At 39.7% G+C, this 16575-nt stretch overlaps 1 protein-coding gene across 8 annotated transcripts in view; it reads left to right on the top strand.

Annotated features, from left to right (window-relative positions):
* Positions 1-16286, top strand: part of TBC1D30 (TBC1 domain family member 30) — an 82854-nt gene extending 66568 nt beyond the window's left edge. For 2 of the 8 annotated variants that reach the window (XM_074984051.1, XM_074984058.1), the window contains 6 exons: positions 2213-2318; positions 9220-9332; positions 9518-9657; positions 12189-12395; positions 12608-12664; positions 14085-16286. In XM_074984051.1, coding sequence (XP_074840152.1) covers positions 2213-2318; positions 9220-9332; positions 9518-9657; positions 12189-12395; positions 12608-12664; positions 14085-14866 — 1405 coding nt within the window. In that variant the 3' untranslated portion in view covers positions 14867-16286. Of the gene's footprint in view, positions 1-2212; positions 2319-9219; positions 9333-9514; positions 9658-12188; positions 12396-12607; positions 12665-14084 lie in introns of all 8 variants that reach the window. The other 6 variants (XM_074984055.1, XM_074984059.1, XM_074984057.1 and 3 more) reach the window with 5 other exon arrangements.
* Positions 16287-16575: the final 289 nt, after the last annotated feature.

Genomic DNA, 16575 nt, shown 5'->3' with positions numbered 1-16575 from the left:
TCCCCCCTCATCTCCTTGTCCATAGTGGCTTTAGTTGTCTGACTGTCAAATCAAGAAAACTGGCGGGAGTAAGATTAATTATTTGTCTTTTAAGGAGATCTAAGAAGGACGTGAAAGCTTTTCTACTAAGAGCACGCTTGTATATCTGTTAATCAAATTCTGCCTCAAGCGTATTAAAATGCATTTGACTAGAATCCGTGTCTACTTCCTGGCCATATGTATGTAAGGTAGCCATCTGATGTGGTCTTCCCTCCATGCTTACACAGTACGTTACAAGGCTTGTGTCCTTCTTTTCTATGATTTGACAGAAAATCTTACTTCATTGGATCCAATGCACTTGTAAAGGATGTTTTTAATTCATTTAAAGTCTTGTTTTCTACCTCCTTTGGTTTAAAATAGAAATAAACATTTCCTCTTACTGGCAGTTCTCCTGGTTGAGATGGAAGGAAAACAAGGTCCTCTTTTTTTCCACCCTTGAAGAGGGGAAGTTTGGCATCCATCCTGTTACACTGCTGAGGAGAAGAAAAATAATAGCCAACACCATACCTATGTCTATCCCACACGCTTCCAATGAGTGGCACTTTACGTTCTGAGAATAATTTTACATTCCCAGGAAGGAACTAAAAGTTTGACCTCCCTGGTCCAGCATCCCTGGGACCTGAGTGGTCCCAGACCAGATTTTGCCAGACCAGGCACTGCTCCTCTGCTGCCTTGCCACCACCAGTTTTGGTCTGTCATCTTGGCCATGGCTTCCCGGCCATGGCTTCCCAGCCACAGCTGCCTGCTCCACACCCAGGCTGCTTGCTTCCTGACCCTGGTCACGCAGGCTGCCAACTCTCCAGTCCCGGCTCCCTGCTGCTGGCTCCTCGGGCCTGGTTGTAGTTCCCTGCTCGTGGGCTGCCAGCTTCCTTGACTGGACACTACTCCCAGGCCTCAGTTTCCTGGCCACCCTCGTGTTAGCCCGGCTAGCACTCCCCCAGCTCAGGCTGCCCTAGCTACTGGTCTCTCAGCTTTCCCTCCCTTCCCCTCCCAGCCAACAGAGCTCACTGGTTCCACAACATCAGAATGTTACCAGGCCAGAGTGTCCCGGATTTCAGAAGTATAATTGTAGTAGAGAAGTGAAAGATTTCATATCTCTAGAAATAAGAAAGAGCATGAATATTATGCAAGAAACATGAGGCAGATTTCCTGTGTTCTGCACTGCCTGAATAAAGCTCTAGGATGGAACTTTCAGTCACATATCTTGTTTTTTAATTCAGCAGAATTGTTTTTCTGTCAGAGCTACACTTTACCATCAGTAGGGGGCAAAGGAGAAGGTGGGGAGTCAAAGTGGGCAGAAGAGTGAATGAATATATTAGAAAAGAGACTAATGAATGGGCTCTTGCTGGAAAAAAGAAGGGGATCCAGAAGTACAGGGACAGTAGTAGGTAATATAACATAGGGAAACCAAGAGAGAGATTAAGGGATGAAGAGAGAGAGGAGCAAACGGAAAGTAGAAAAAAACCTACATCACGATCAGTGATAGGAAGGTGAAGACAAGTGAAAAGTAGAAGAGCAGCTAAGGTGGTAATATAAATTACATTTTAAAAAACAGTTTAATCCTGAACGTGTTATATAGTACATGTGTATATTATACAAATCATTTTATATATATTACGTGCATTCAATTACAAAAATAACATATTAAGTTAAAGTCTCTTTTGGAAAGATCCTTCAGGTATTTTATTTAGGGTTTAGTTTCCTTATGTCTTTCATTGCCTTGCATCACAATATTTTCTGGACTGCTCACAAAATAATGCTTAGGCTGTTTTTACTTTCCATTCTGGTCCTGTTTGCTATTAATGATTGATTATTATAGAGCCCTTATAGCCTGAGTGGTCAGATATCTTTCAGGAATCAGCCTTTTACTTTTATTCAGTTAAAATTAACATAAAAATAAAGTAAACTTGGTAGACACAGAGGTTAAGGTTTTCAGAAGTGAGTAGTGATTTGGGGAGTCCGATTTGGGGCACCTTAAAAAGGGGCCTGTGTTCCATAAAGAGTTGTGTATCGTAGAAAAACAGGCCCTTTCAATATATCTCAAGTTGGGAACCCATGGTCACTGGTTACTTGTGAGTATATTTGATAGAGGGGACATTCTTTATGATGGGCCTTGTTCACTTTGAAATATATAATTAGTTTACATCAGAGACAAATTTGTGTTGTGATGCAGGCAGATTGAATGCTGTGAAACTGCAGATGAATTCTACAGTACCATGGGAAAACTAACGCAGGAGATGCTGGAAGACCATCTGATTGACAGCAATGAACTCATGCAGGTTAGTAAGCAGTGGTTAATGATGTAATTCTTGTTTTGAATTTGTATACTGTAAATCCTCTTCAGCTTCCTGTGTCCAAAGGAGGTTTGTGTTAAAATGTTTCAAGAATACCTAAGACAACACCCTACTGTCAACTAACCTGTCAATGAAGCAGATCAAAGGTGAAATGCCACTCAATGGATAAACTGTAAAAATTTGCTTATAAGTTAGATATAGAAAACAAGTCTGTCTTTGGACAAGGAGGTGCTAGTCAACTGCTTTCTGGAATGTCAACAATTAAATATTTGTGCATTATGCTCAATGGGATCATCCAAATTTTGAGCGCTATATAATAGTCTGTGTCTTGTTTCTAATTTTTTGTCTTGCATTGTATTCATTACAATATAATCTTTGCATTCAGTAGGTTTTATGGGTAGCTGACCAGCTTATCAAATGAAAACAAAACTCCTCTGTTTAAGAGGAATAAAATTCAGTGAACTGTGACTTATAAGCAAACTAGATAATTGCTCTTTTTAAACCTCTAGTCATCAAATAATAAGCAGAAACTTCAGTGTGTTTTACTTAAAAAGGACCTTCAGTATTGCATATGCTGTTTTTCACCTGCCATTCAAGTACTAAATTGCAGACACACATTTATTGTTACCCCGGCAGTTGTGCCTATGTAGAAGCCTGAGTTCCTTTGTGCATTCCTAAGTCTGGGAGATAGGTTTGATTCTACATCCATTCAGCTCAATGGCAAAGCTCCCATTGACTTTAATGGTGCTGGACCAAGGCCTCAGTGAGTGAATGGGTGCCATTATGGGACTGAATAATTCAGCATTCATATTGGAGGCTGTGTTGAGGCTTGAGGCTAAAAAAGTTCTGGTTTTAAGTATCTTAAATTAGATTGTCTCAAGATAAGAAACCTATGGTAGGTTTGTCCACTCTCTAACCAGTGCACTCATTCTGAGAGTTCTTGTCTAGTAAGCAGACTGGTTTTCCAACTTTCCAGTTTAGTGTTGAAGCAGAGAATCATTGTAACCATATGTAATTGTGGACAATTTGCCTCTCTTTTTCCTTGTGAAAGAGCATAATGGATTGAGTGGGGGTTAGTAATTTGGCCTTCGTTTCCTTTTTTAAAAGGTAGTTCTTTACTATCTGAATTGCCCACATGCATTTCTAAATAGATTATTACAGTTCTTCTCAACATAAATAAAATAGCGAAGAGGAAATAATGAATGCCAGAGCAAGCTGTTGCCATTTCTGTGTTCATTATGTCTCAGTTCCTGGCTTGATGTGTAGTAGAAAACTGAGATGTGGCATGTTTCACAAAAATAACATTGGTGGACCTGAAGTGGGTAGAGGGTCTCACAACGACAGATTTTTCTTGTCTGTTTGTACATCATACAAGAGAAACCACAGGTAGCTAGAGGCCTAAGGAAAAGGCAGGGATGGAAGAGATTTTTTTAACTGTTCTCATTACTAATGGTACAGATTGCATCTTCTAAAACTGACCCTCTCTGGTCTGGTGAACTGCAAATCCTGGGAGCCTGAGAGCAGGAGAGGTAGCTGGGGCCAGTGGCAAGAGTGTTGACAGCCCATCTAAGGGCACTGTGGGGCTGGAGCCCCTGCCCCGGCTTCCCTTCAGCAGCATGATACCAGAGCAAGAGCCCCTCTGGCTGCTGCACGGCAGTATAGGGCTGGCTTCCCCTGGCTGCCCCTCAGCAGCCTGGCGCTGGGGCCAGAGTCCCTGGGGAGTGCAAGGCTGGGGCTGCAGCAGCCCCTAGGAGCAGGGGCCACTTGGTGGCATAAGGCTTGGACCTCCCCTGGTCTAGCAAATTCTCTTGTTCAGGACCCATCAGGTCCTGGCCACGCTGGACCAGGGAGGAGCACCTGTACCTTCCCTTCACAGTTAATACAATAATTTTTCTCACCTCCACCAAAGTTGGTAAACAGTGAGAAATGTTTAGCTGTTGTGTACCACTGATAATAAGCATTAGGATAAGCTAAAGTTATAGCTGATATGGGGGTCCAACAAAGCTCTGATAAAGGCTCTTCAAAAGTTTAAATCGCATGTTTAGTTCTTCCATGTCCTCTTTCTCAAAGCATACCTGGTCTTACGTTTTAATGCACTTCTTGAACTAACTTTTCTGCAAATGGAAGAAGAAATTGAAAACAATAGTAAACCAGTGCACTAGCACCATTGTATGGTGCATGCACTTGGCAGGGGTGCCAAATCATCAGCAGTTACGGCAGTGAGGAAGAGCAAGTTTGGCCTTGTGGCCCCTTTATCATGAAAGGGACCATGGGAGGGCTGGCATGACGTGGTGCAAAGGGCTGCAGCACCACTCTGGTTTGGCCTTGTGGTCCTTCCGTCAGGACAGGTTTGGGTTTCAGAGTGCCAAAACTGATTGGCAATACCAACTCAATTGCATGGGGGTTGCAATGCTGCTTGGGTTTGGACAGAGGACTGCAGTCCGGACCTGACTGAGCAGCGGCATGAGCAGTGCTGCTCCTCCTTCCTGTTGTTATGGGCTAGTTCCTTTAGCAGATGCTCCCCCTCTCTCCCTTGGATCCTGCCTAGCCTGACTCCACATCTACTAGGTATGGCCCTTCTGCTCTCCTGCACGACTTGTTCTATGATCACTTCGTGAGATGTGGCATATGCCCACAAGAAAGAGCCTGCCAGGAGGAAGGTTGTAGGAGTCATGGGTCATTCTCTGTGGAAGAACTTTGCCAGCATTCCTGGACCTCTGTATTTAAAGCACCGTGGTTTTTGCTAGAATTAGCGTTGTTGGTTATTTTCAGGATCTTCAGAGAAGTCAGCCAAAAATGTGTCTGAGGGTGATGATTCTACATTCTTGAGAGGTGTTTTACCAAACTGAAAATACAGTGATCATTTGTCTAACAATATTCAGGGTTTGGTTTTGTTTTTTTCATGGGGGAAGAAAGGAAAGATTGGGATATAGTATTGTAATCCATTTGGTTTTTCCAGTCATTTCAGTAAGGAGAGTTAATCTCTTCACCTCCTATTTAAGTGACTCTCAATCTTTTCAGACTGTTGTACTCATTCAGGAGTTTGATTTGTCTTGCATACCCCCAAGTTTCACCTCATTTAGAAATGACAAAATCAGACATAAAAATAGAAAAGTGTCTGAGCATACTGTTGCTGAAAAATTGCTCACTTTCTCATTTTTAATCATATAATTATAAAATAAATCAGCTGGAATATAAATATTGTAATTACATTTCAGCTTATAGTATATAGAGCAATATATACAAATGTATATAAACAAATGAAAATATAAAAATGGTGTAAACAAATGTAAATAAAATTGTATGCAATTTTAGTTTGTACTGATTTCTTTAGTGCTTTTTATGTAGCCTGTTGTAAAGCTAGGCAGATAGTTAGATCGGAGTTCCCTATTAGCTGGATGCGTGTGCAGCCTCTCAGGAGATATTCAGATGCCATCCAGGTGATTAGCTGAGTACCCACAACTAGGTTTTTTGTTTCTACTGGTGGTGCACATTCACACATCCCTCAGTGCACAGAAAAATTTATTCCGTAAATTTTCTAGATGAGTTGATTAACCTGCTGGAAGGACCTCTGCATACTCCCTGGAGTATGCATACCCCTAGCTGAGGGCCATTTTACTATTCTACCTGTTTCTGTTTGCACAAATTCTGTGTACATGCCTTTCAGAAAAAGCTATTTCTCTTGCGTGGGTAGTATGCATACATGTAGGGCTCAGCACATAAACAAGCCTTTGAGAATATGACTCTTAAATAAGGAAGTTTTTGTCTTGTGGTGATGGCAGGCGCCAGGCTGGAGGAGAAAACAAGTCCCAAAGTTCAATCCTTTTTACAGATTAAACAATTTAAGAAAGTACTGGTGAGTTACACCAGTTTTAAATAATAGGCAAAAAATAGCGTTTTTAGCATGAGAAGCTAAACAAATAATATTCAGGCATGCAAGTACGTTGGTCTGATAATAAACACTTTAGTTCTGAGGTTTGGCACAAGGCTGTATGCCAAGTATCTGCAACAAATTGTGTTAGCCTGGCAAGGTATGTCTTAATGCCTATATAACAATCCTTGCTTCTTGAAAGTAGTGAAATTCGTACAAAAGTTTGGGGTATTTTTAAAATATTTTATTCTGTAAGGAGATAAAAGAAAAAGGGGAGCAGGATTAGTGTGTATCATGGGCATAATCTAAAATTTTGAGAACTAGGAACAAAGGCAAGAATTGCACAGAACTGTTTCACATAAAGGATAACAAACATATGGGATAAGTTACTTAGAAGGCTACTGACATAAAGAGTAGAAATGAAGTCCAGACAAACCTAGGGTTTTTTCTCCATGGAGGAAGGAGTTGAGGGATGTGGTGAAAAAGCAGAAAGGTGTAATGATGATCAAACAAAAATGGGTTAGTATGTTGAGCTGGAGGTGGTTTTCCCTCCCTTGCCTCTAAACCACAACATTTCTTAATTTGGGAGATTTGAGCGTTATTACCGTTTGGGGCACATTTCTCCTTCACAGTTGCAGGAAGGTTCTGTGGGTTCATCTAGTGGGCAAGATTCATTTCATGCTATGGGATTTTTAGAGGCATTCTTCTGACCTGAGGCACATGCACATACACATACCTCAAGGTATGAAAGTTCCTTAATGCCAAATCCTGGCCCACTGCATCATTTGCCCTCTTTTTCTAATCCAGCTAGGAATCTTCCAGCTCCTGCTTCTAATTGTTTGCATCACTGCATCTGGGCAAACACATTTTTCCTATTCTGTCAAGAAGGACTTGGCATTGAATCAATTTTGTGACATTCTTTGTGCATTAAGCACAGTCATGAACAGATTATATAGAACCCATTTTTAGAATTTACTTTCATCTTAATTGAGACCATTTTGGCTGCAGATTAAAATGTCACTGACTATAGAACGGAAAAAAACATGCAAACCACAAGTTTCTCCCAGAACTCATAAATTTCAAGGTTCCTGGCTTCGAGAAGCCACTTATTTTCAAAATAGGTAAAAGTTATAATTTTAAAAATATTCTGAAACAATATTTCATTTACAGTCTTTTACCCTTAATACCCATTTCTAATGGAGTGTTGAAGTCCTGAATAACTGTACACATGAAAATCAGAAAATCTTTACCAGCTGCTGAATTAGGTAGCAACAAGTTGAGCGCTAGCTCTGTAAAGGATAATGTATTGATGCTGTGACCGAATGCATTTCTATATGCAGAGTTTACACACTGCTGTGATAATCTTGGTACAAAATATGCTTAGTGAGGTCAGTAATATCATTAAAGAATGTATTTAGCAACGTTATATGTAAAGTTATTAATTTGATAGCACATGTTCAAATCCAGGTACTCTGACTAGGTAGATGTTGTTGAACAGGTCTATCTTAAACAAAGGAAAGTATGTTTACCTCAGCTTGCAGTCTTTGAGAAGGAAATCCCTGCATTTCCTCAGCTATGAAAACTATAGCCAGACAGGAAGTTCTTTGGCAACACAAGTTGTATTCTAGTCCAGGCAAACTTTGACCTTATAACATATCCCAGCGTAAAACTTTTCAACATTAAGTGAAACTAGATAGAGTTCTACTACATACTGTCCAAAGAGGAGCCAAAAGAGCATAGATTTTTAAAGTAGACAAGGAGTCACAACTGTAGAAATTCTACTTTGAATAGTAACTGCTTCTCAAGGGCAATAAAAGAATATGTTTGCAAAGTGGACTGACTACAAATTGGCAGCTGTCAAATTATCCTTATTAACTAAGGACGTGATCCAAAACCCACTAAACTAAATGAAAAATTTTCCAATGACTTCAAAGGGTTTTGGATCAGGCCCTTACATGCTAGATTCTGCAGGATATTGAGAAGTTCCTGTAAACTGCTGGACATCCTCTATTCAGGGTCTTAATACGTTGGATCTTCATTTGGTTGACATCCATAGCAGATACTAAAGAGGGTCCTGCACTCTTGATATAAATTTTAAATAGAGGTTATTTGGTAAGCTCGCATTATTCTGTCCATTATCAGAGCAATAAAATGTTTCCACAGTTAAAAAATATTCAGTAAACACTAGTTTTAGTAAAACCAATAATGCTCTTACATGTCTGATGTGAAAAAGAGCAGTCTTTAAGTTTTGAAGTAAAGGTAACTAGAAACAAATGAAGTGGATTTTATTGATTTTTGTCGTGCCCGTGAATATAACTGCAATTAAACGAAACACAGTGACGAGTGCACTGAATTTTAAAATTCTTTCACTTTTAATGATTTTCTGATTAATGGAATTTGTGGCAGACACATTGCTCCCTTTTGGAATCTGTTAATAATAAATAAAGGTAAAATCTTGATCCCATTGAAATAAATGGCACAAGTCATATAGATAGAATTACACACCTAGGGATTGAGAAACTGGAATTATCTAGGCAGGTGGTGAGAACACAAATTTAACAGGAGCATTGACAACTAATTAACTATACAGTGTCTTTCTCAGCCTTAATTTAGATAATGATGTAACCAACGCTTTCTTTAGGAAAAACAAAGCAGAATTGCTGCTGTAGGTAACTTACCATACATTTCTGTTTACCAGTGTTTTGCTATAGTACCATAGGTTACAAAATCATATTATAAATGTTCCATTGTATTTATTCTCTATCACCTCTGCAAACATCTGTGAAGTCTGTTATAATTATTTCTATTATAAAAGCACCTAAAGTCTTTTCTTAATTGTTTCATCTGCTGTAAGTTTTGTTGGTTACGTCATAAAATCAGACCTTTCATGTTTCTTTTGTACGTGTGAATGTGCAATGTTTGATCTGGCAACCCTGTGAAATCTGTGCAGTGCTGTGGTTTTTTGTGGGGCCATTGTTAGCAGCGCAATTGTAAAAGGTAAATTTTTTTTCTTAGACTGTTTATGCCATGGCGCAGTTTCCTTTTCCACAACTGGCAGAATTAAGGGAGAAGTATACATACAACATTACTCCATTCCCTGCAACAGTAAAATCAACTTCCATTTCAGGGTAAGTCTGTAATACAGCCAGAAAAATCTAATAGTCTGTAGTCTAACATAGCCGCTATAGCTGAGAAGCTAATATAGTTGCATTTTCCCCATGGTGCATCTTACTGAGATTAAGGCATTTAGTGAAGGTCATTTAGTCATTGCTGTAATGATCTGCTTTCTTTTCCATTTGTTTTTATTCAGCAGCAGGCTAGGCAGAACCAGAGATAGTGATGAGGAGAATGACCTGGATGACGACGATTCAGTTGCCAATGCAGTTGGCTGCCTAGGACCATTCAGTGGGCTATTGGCACCAGAGCTACAGAAGTACCAAAAACAAATCAAAGGTTAGCACAACTACAGTTCATTCTGAATTATACTGTCATGTTTGTGTGAGTATGATTCCTCTGCAGGTTAGTTGAAATGATGAAAGTTGTAGTTGGAATTTTATACAGAGACCAGTATGGATCTTCTGAAACTTGTTGTACAATCTTTGGATACTCAGCCTACTAAGTAGAACTCTTTTGTGACGTTATAACATATGATGGCATGGAATAAAGATTTCAGCCTCAATTATTACCTAAAAATCCAAACAGTTCAAAAGCTGAGCTAAATAGAGCTGTTAGAGGCTTGGCATTTTTGAGATCCCAAAGGTAAATGAGTCTAATTTTAAAAACAAACAAACAATTTTCTGTTATCATATAGCTCTAGAACCCACAAGCAAGTTATGCATCTTACCTCCACCTCACCATCACAAAAGCTTTATACCATTCCATGCCATCATTTATTCTGTAAATAACCAATTTTGATATATTTCAGCATGTGAAACAAAAAATCATTGGTCCTGTTTTCAGATCCCTCCATCTCTCACTCAGTACCATGAGTCGTACTATGCAAGCCTCAGAAGGGGTGCATCTACACTAAGAACTAACTTCGAAGTTAGGCACCACTTCAAAGTAGCCAGCAGAGAGTCTACACACATTTTTCCCTTTCTTCAAAGTTAACTTCAAAGTAGGGAGCCCAACTTTGAAGTCCTTACTCCATTCCTGGGAATGGAGTAGTGCCCTACTTCGAAGTTTAACTTCAAAGTACGGTGTGTGTAGACACTCAGCTTCGAAGTTGTATGTTGAAGTAAGCAACTTTAAAGTTATTTTTGTAGTGTAACAGCAACGAAGGGTCCTGTGGCACCTTACAGACTAACAGAAAAGTTTTGAGCATGAGCTTTCGTGACCACAGACTCACTTCATCAGATGCTGCATCTGATGAAGTGAGTCTGTGCTCATGAAAGCTCATGCTCAAAACTTTTCTGTTAGTCTGTAAGGTGCCACAGGACCCTTCGTTGATGTTACAGACCCAGACTAACACGGCTACCCCTCTGATACTTTTGTAGTGTAGGCACAGCCAAGGAGAGCAAAACTCTAATACATTCTAGAAGCCTCAAATGTTATCTAACATAGCTTTCCTACACGTGATTCCCCACTTGAGGATTCTCTCTGAACATTTCCTCTCAAAGATAAAATTTCTCAGGTTTTTATGTCCTTTTCTTTCAATACTTCTTGAGGTGAACAGGCATAGTTAAAAGAAATAAACGTTCTCAGTGTCTCTGATTGACAGTGATTAACATTGTTCATTATATTTATTATTGTTCAGAGTAATACTGAGAATCTGTGTTGCATCACCCAGGCCTTTGTCTTCAAGTAGAAGGGTTATTGTGCTATCAGCCTCTTTACCAGCAACTATTTCTGTTGTATTTAATTTCACTATTCTTTCTGCTTGTGTTTACCAAGAGCTATATGTTAGAGTTTTCTGTTAGATGTTGTTTTGTGTTTTTTCTTGGAGTACTTCAAGTCTCCAGCTGCTGCCTCAGACTGACACTTACTCAGAATATTAAATCGTTATTGCTAGACCTAATCCAAGCAAACATCCCATGAAATAAGTTATCTCTTTGACCCCAATGTGCCATTTTAGTGTCTCATCAGAAACAGCTGGGAAGATAAGTTGCACTGTTCTTGTTGCTCTGCTGCTCTGTGATCAGACGAACTCCCTTGACAGCCTGCCTCTCCCTCTTGCCCCACACCTGCTGATTCCGATTCTCCCTCCCTCCTTGCTGATCATTATCAGATAGTCGAGGGCTGTGCAAGGTAGTTGGGAGTTTACCTGGGGGGCATGAAAGTTTGTAAAGGGGATGCATAGCATGATTGGCTGCTAGGTGTCAGATACATTCATCTCATTAAAAATGTTGAAATGTGGGTGACTGTTTTTATGTATGTGTATTCACAGTTGTATACCAATTAATAAAGTTTTTACATCCTACATACTTATTTTCTTACACAGCCCTAAAATGTGTGGTGTGTTTGTATTTTTTTGCGTGTGAACATAACCTAAATTTCCATCGGTTTGGATTATATTAGACAGGTTGAGTGAGTGGGGGAGGCTGGGAACTGTAGGGATGAAAAGTGGGGCCCAACATGAAAAGTTTGCTCACCCTGACACAATCAGTCAGTCATTTGATCAAATGACTAGTCTGATTGTATCAGAGTTACATACCAGTTCATGGAGTAGTAGCTGCAACTATTACTAATCGTGTTACTGAGAAACTTTGTTTACTACTTGGTGCTGTGAAATACCTCCTTTAGTGATTGTTTTTATGCAGTCAAGAAAATTGGTTTTAGAGGTTTAAGGTCTATTACAAGATTTGCTAAAGTATATTAAATTAAATATTTCAAGTTGTATTATAATCCAGCTGTAATAGTTTTAATAATTAAAATAACATGAGTTGGGCATGTAATTTCCTTGTGCATTTTCTTGTTTAATGATCAGGAGAACACAGAAAATTCTAATGTATTCTCCCCCCTCACTTTTTCCCCATCATGTGCAGATCAGAATGAAGTACAGAGTTTGGGCCCTAGTAATATTGCAGAACTAAGCCCAGGGGCAATAGATTCCTGCAGAAGTGAATACCATGCTGCTTTTAACAGTATGATGATGGAGCGTATGACCACTGACATCAACGCTTTGAAAAGGCAGTATTCCCGAATAAAGAAAAAACAGCAGCAGCAGGTTCATCAGGTGTATATCAGAGCAGGTAATGTATTAGAACATACTCTTCTCCTTTATTCTTTACAAGCCAATTTCACTGACTGAGAAGAGAGGCAAAATGTTTTGTGTCTTTACATTATCTGTATGGAGAGAGGACAAAACAATGAATGAACATGGGATACAATTAGTGATATGGCAGAAGCAATTTCATACAAGCAAACCGTATATAAGATGATGATTTTGTTTTTCTTTTATCAGGATCTGAAGATGACGACCCTGGGATCTTGTTAGGTCCCAGGGACCAGCTGAATAATGGTATCTAAAGATGTCTTTGCTATCTGGGTATATCACATTGGTTTCACTGATGAAAGTGTTAAAATCTTTGGCATCCTTGGACTTGACAGTACTTCTGCATTGTTAAAGAAATGACACTAATATACTTTAAGAACCAAGGGATAGATCCTCAGCTAGTGTAAATTGCCATAGCTCCATTTAAATCAATTTATTGAAATCAAGGCAGCTCTGCCCCAAATAGTCAATTGCCGCTCCAAGACTGACATTTTAAGTCCAGTCCAAGATGATAGTGAGCGTATGGGAAATGAGTTTGTCCCCAGCCCATTTCCTCATGGAGAGAGAGCCACATGATAATGAATACTGCAGTTGGTGTTGCTTGGCAATGGTGATGGCTGCATCAACAGAGAGGCTGAGAATTTTGATAGGCATGGAGCCTGAACTCCCATCTCACCAGTAGAGGTCCCTCCACGTCACAGTGGAAACACATTGGTGGGCCATTCTGGGAGAGTTTGTTCGATTATTGCTGTGCTTGTTCTATACGTGGAGGGTTTTAGCAGTCCAACATGTTTCATGAGTGCTAAATTCACATGAAAAGGAAAAAACATATTAATTTTTAAAATACCAGCAGTGCATCTAGTGCAAACAGAAGCTCTGGCAAAACCGAAACAATGCAATAGTAAGATGCTCATTTCCAGTGATTGCCGAACCCTTTCTGATTTTGCTAACCGTGATTAATGGACTACTTTTAACACACTCATTCTGAGTCTGTCCCTCTGGTAAGATGGGAAGTCCTGATGGAAGTAAGCTAGTTTGACCTGGTTTCAGTTCAGCATGGATGGAAGTCCATTAAAAATAAGTTGGTGCCTTTTCCAGACCTCTGCTCATGGAGAGGCCTGTGTGACTGACCTACTGTAGAGGCTGAATTTCCTCTCACTGTTGAAGGAGGAAGGTAAAAGATGGGGAGATTCACTGAGACCAAGGTTAATGTAAACCTTTCTGATGTAGTAGGCATTTGTACCCCATAAGAGTAAAACGCCCTGTGCAGGACTATGCTTAGCTGTAAAGAAATACAAATCAAAATTATATTGGAAATACTTCCCACGTTTTCAGAGTGCTCTACCTCCTGTCATGCTCCCATCTGCAATTCCTAAAATGATAGAACCAGTTTCTAGATATCTGCTAGACCTAGCAGTAATGACTGATTTAGGTATTAACAGTAAGAAGGGATGAGGCAAAGCTTTGACCATGCTTTTCCACACTGTTTTTGGCTTGAAGATTTACTGTACAGTTAGAGGAATTCAGTGTCCATGTGAGTCAGTCCCACAAACAATCACATCATCACAAGAAACAGCCCAAGACTGTTGAGTGAGTGATCGCTGATGTAATGATTTGGATTTGTTCCACAAGAGTGTGTAATTTTTTTTTAACCTTTCTCTTTCAGACAAAGGGCCAGTTACCAGCCTTCTCCCCTCTCAGGTAAACCATTCTCCAGTGATAAACCACCTTCTTTTAGGGAAGAGGATGAGGGCAACTAATAGAGCTGCCAAGAATGCGGTCATTCACATCCCAAGTCACACAGGGGGTAAAATGTCACCTATTCCCCAAGAAGATCTGAAAACAAAATTAAACTCTCCCTGGCGTACTCACATCCGAGTACATCGCAAGAACATAGCTAGAGCCAAAGGCCAGTTGGGCTTTGGGGACACCATAGGACTTATAGAAGAGCAGAGCGAAGGCTGCAAGCCAAGTATCTGCAGTGCAAAGGAGGACCTGCCGAGCAATTCTGATTTGGAGGAAAGAGAGGGAAGTGGCCTGGATAACAGGACTATTCGGAAAGCTGATGGACAGACAGCTGAGTCACTTTACAAGGACACCAGTGCAAATATGTCAGTGGTTCAGCTGAAATTAGAAGCACTGGGACTTACCCAAAATGACAAACCTGATGCTGAGCCATTGTCCAATCAGTCCTGCCCAACGCACTTAGCAGAATCACTTAGTTTATCCAGCGACAGTGGAACGTTGGCTAAATCTCCCCTAGCCAGCAATCCTAAATCGCAAGTGTTTAGCCCTTTTCCCAGTGTCAAACCTCTTCGAAAGTCAGCTGCAGCCCGAAATTTAGGTTTATACGGCCCAACTGAAAGAACTCCAACTGTGCACTTTCCACAAATGAGTAGAAGTTTCAACAAGTCCACCAACGGCAACAGCGGGACTAAAAAACGATGATGTACCACAAGCACTTTATATTTCTGGGGGAAAAAAAAAGTGTTGATTTTTGTGTGTGTATGTGTGTCCAACAGAGTTTCTAAATAGTCTAATTCTTTAAATGAAGTAATAGGGACAAAAGTGACTAACGTATCAATATGTATCCTTGAAAACTATGTTCTTGTAATGCACAGATGGATTAGGGAAGATGCGCTGCAGCATACCACAAAGGTTATAATGGTTCTATGGTAAAATAAACATTGATTTGCAATGTGAAGTATGCTTCTGCTTCTTAAATCTAATCTGTAGGAAAAAAAAAATTCTCTAGGGCTGCCTTCTTCCCCCCTTCCGAGGGTGTTGCGTGTCCTTGTCAATACCACGAAGATATTTTCTTAGTCTTAACTCACCTGTGCCCACCTTCAGAGCATTCTTTATAACTACCTGCCTGATGGGTAAGTGGGACTGCCTTTAGTTCTCATCAGCATGTCTCCCTAACTAGCCAGAGGAGCTCCACTTAGGCAGGTACAGAAAGCAAAAGCAGCTCTTGCAGGGCAGAAAATTACCACTAATATGTGGGACCAGCTGGCTGTGGATTCTAAAGCTCTCAGCAGCATTTAATGTTTCTGTTTCTGTGGCAGGTTTTATATACTGGGGTTACTTCTTTTCAGTTGGAAGTTGATGAGCTAAGCTAAAAGAAGGAAAAAAGCATACCCTCTTGTCAGACATTACAGATTGCTACTGAAAGAAACATGAAATATCATAGAATAGTAAGTTTAAGGATACAAAGAGTTGTTGATTTATTGGTAAATTTCTTGGCTACAGTGGATTCAAAAAATAAAATCATTACTTTCTTGACATTGTAAGGTAAGTCAAGTTTAGTGTTAACTATTGACTGACAATGAGAAGAATTTTCAAAAGCACTTTAAGTGACTTAGGATCTTAAACCGTACTTGCAAGAGTGATTTAGGTATCTAGGTTTCATTGGAATTCAACCCAACACCTATTTAAACAAGTAAACCCACTTCATTTACTAAAATGGATTCACAAACAGATCTGTGTATAGGTATGTAAGCTTAAGGTTGATTATTAATTCCATCCTAATTTCTTTTGCTAGTGGCATAACACCTTTCCTCAAATGTCCAGAATATTGTGCCCCTTTTTGGCAACTGTGAAATTTTCAAAGCTTGTAAGTACCTTAAATCAAATAACTCTGAATTTCCTTCCATATGTATTCAAATGGACAAACAGGGAAACTAATGTAAAACACCAGGGATAATTCAACTTCAAGATTGAAAACTCAAGTTCCAACAAATTCAGATTGCTCCTCTAATGTTGACTACCATAATGAACATATTGGTCCTGGTTCCCCACTGTTCCTTTAGAGTTGCACTGGCATCAAACCGAGGTAACGCAGCAGTGACTCAGTTCCACTGTATGTAGCATTTGTTTCTTCCTACATTCTTTAAATGTGAACATTAATGCATATTGTTTCTTAATATATACCATAAAATACATAGGAGGTACTATAGGTATTTATGTGTACTATAAATTTATACAGGATTGCAGGATGTCCTGTTTGTTATTGTGAGAGCAATTTTATCTTGTTCTTGTACTTTAAAGTGTGTTGATGTAATATTTTTAAAAAATGCAGAATTTAGTTGTTGGTCAGAGACTGCACTTGAAGTTTTTTCAAAGATGTGTAAACCAAGGAGGAAGCTTTATTGTGGAGC

This window comes from Carettochelys insculpta, chromosome 1, assembly GCF_033958435.1.
Source record: "Carettochelys insculpta isolate YL-2023 chromosome 1, ASM3395843v1, whole genome shotgun sequence".
NCBI lineage: Eukaryota > Metazoa > Chordata > Testudines > Carettochelyidae > Carettochelys > Carettochelys insculpta.
Note: the sequence above shows the minus strand (reverse complement) of the source record. Positions and strands in the feature narration are given on the sequence as shown.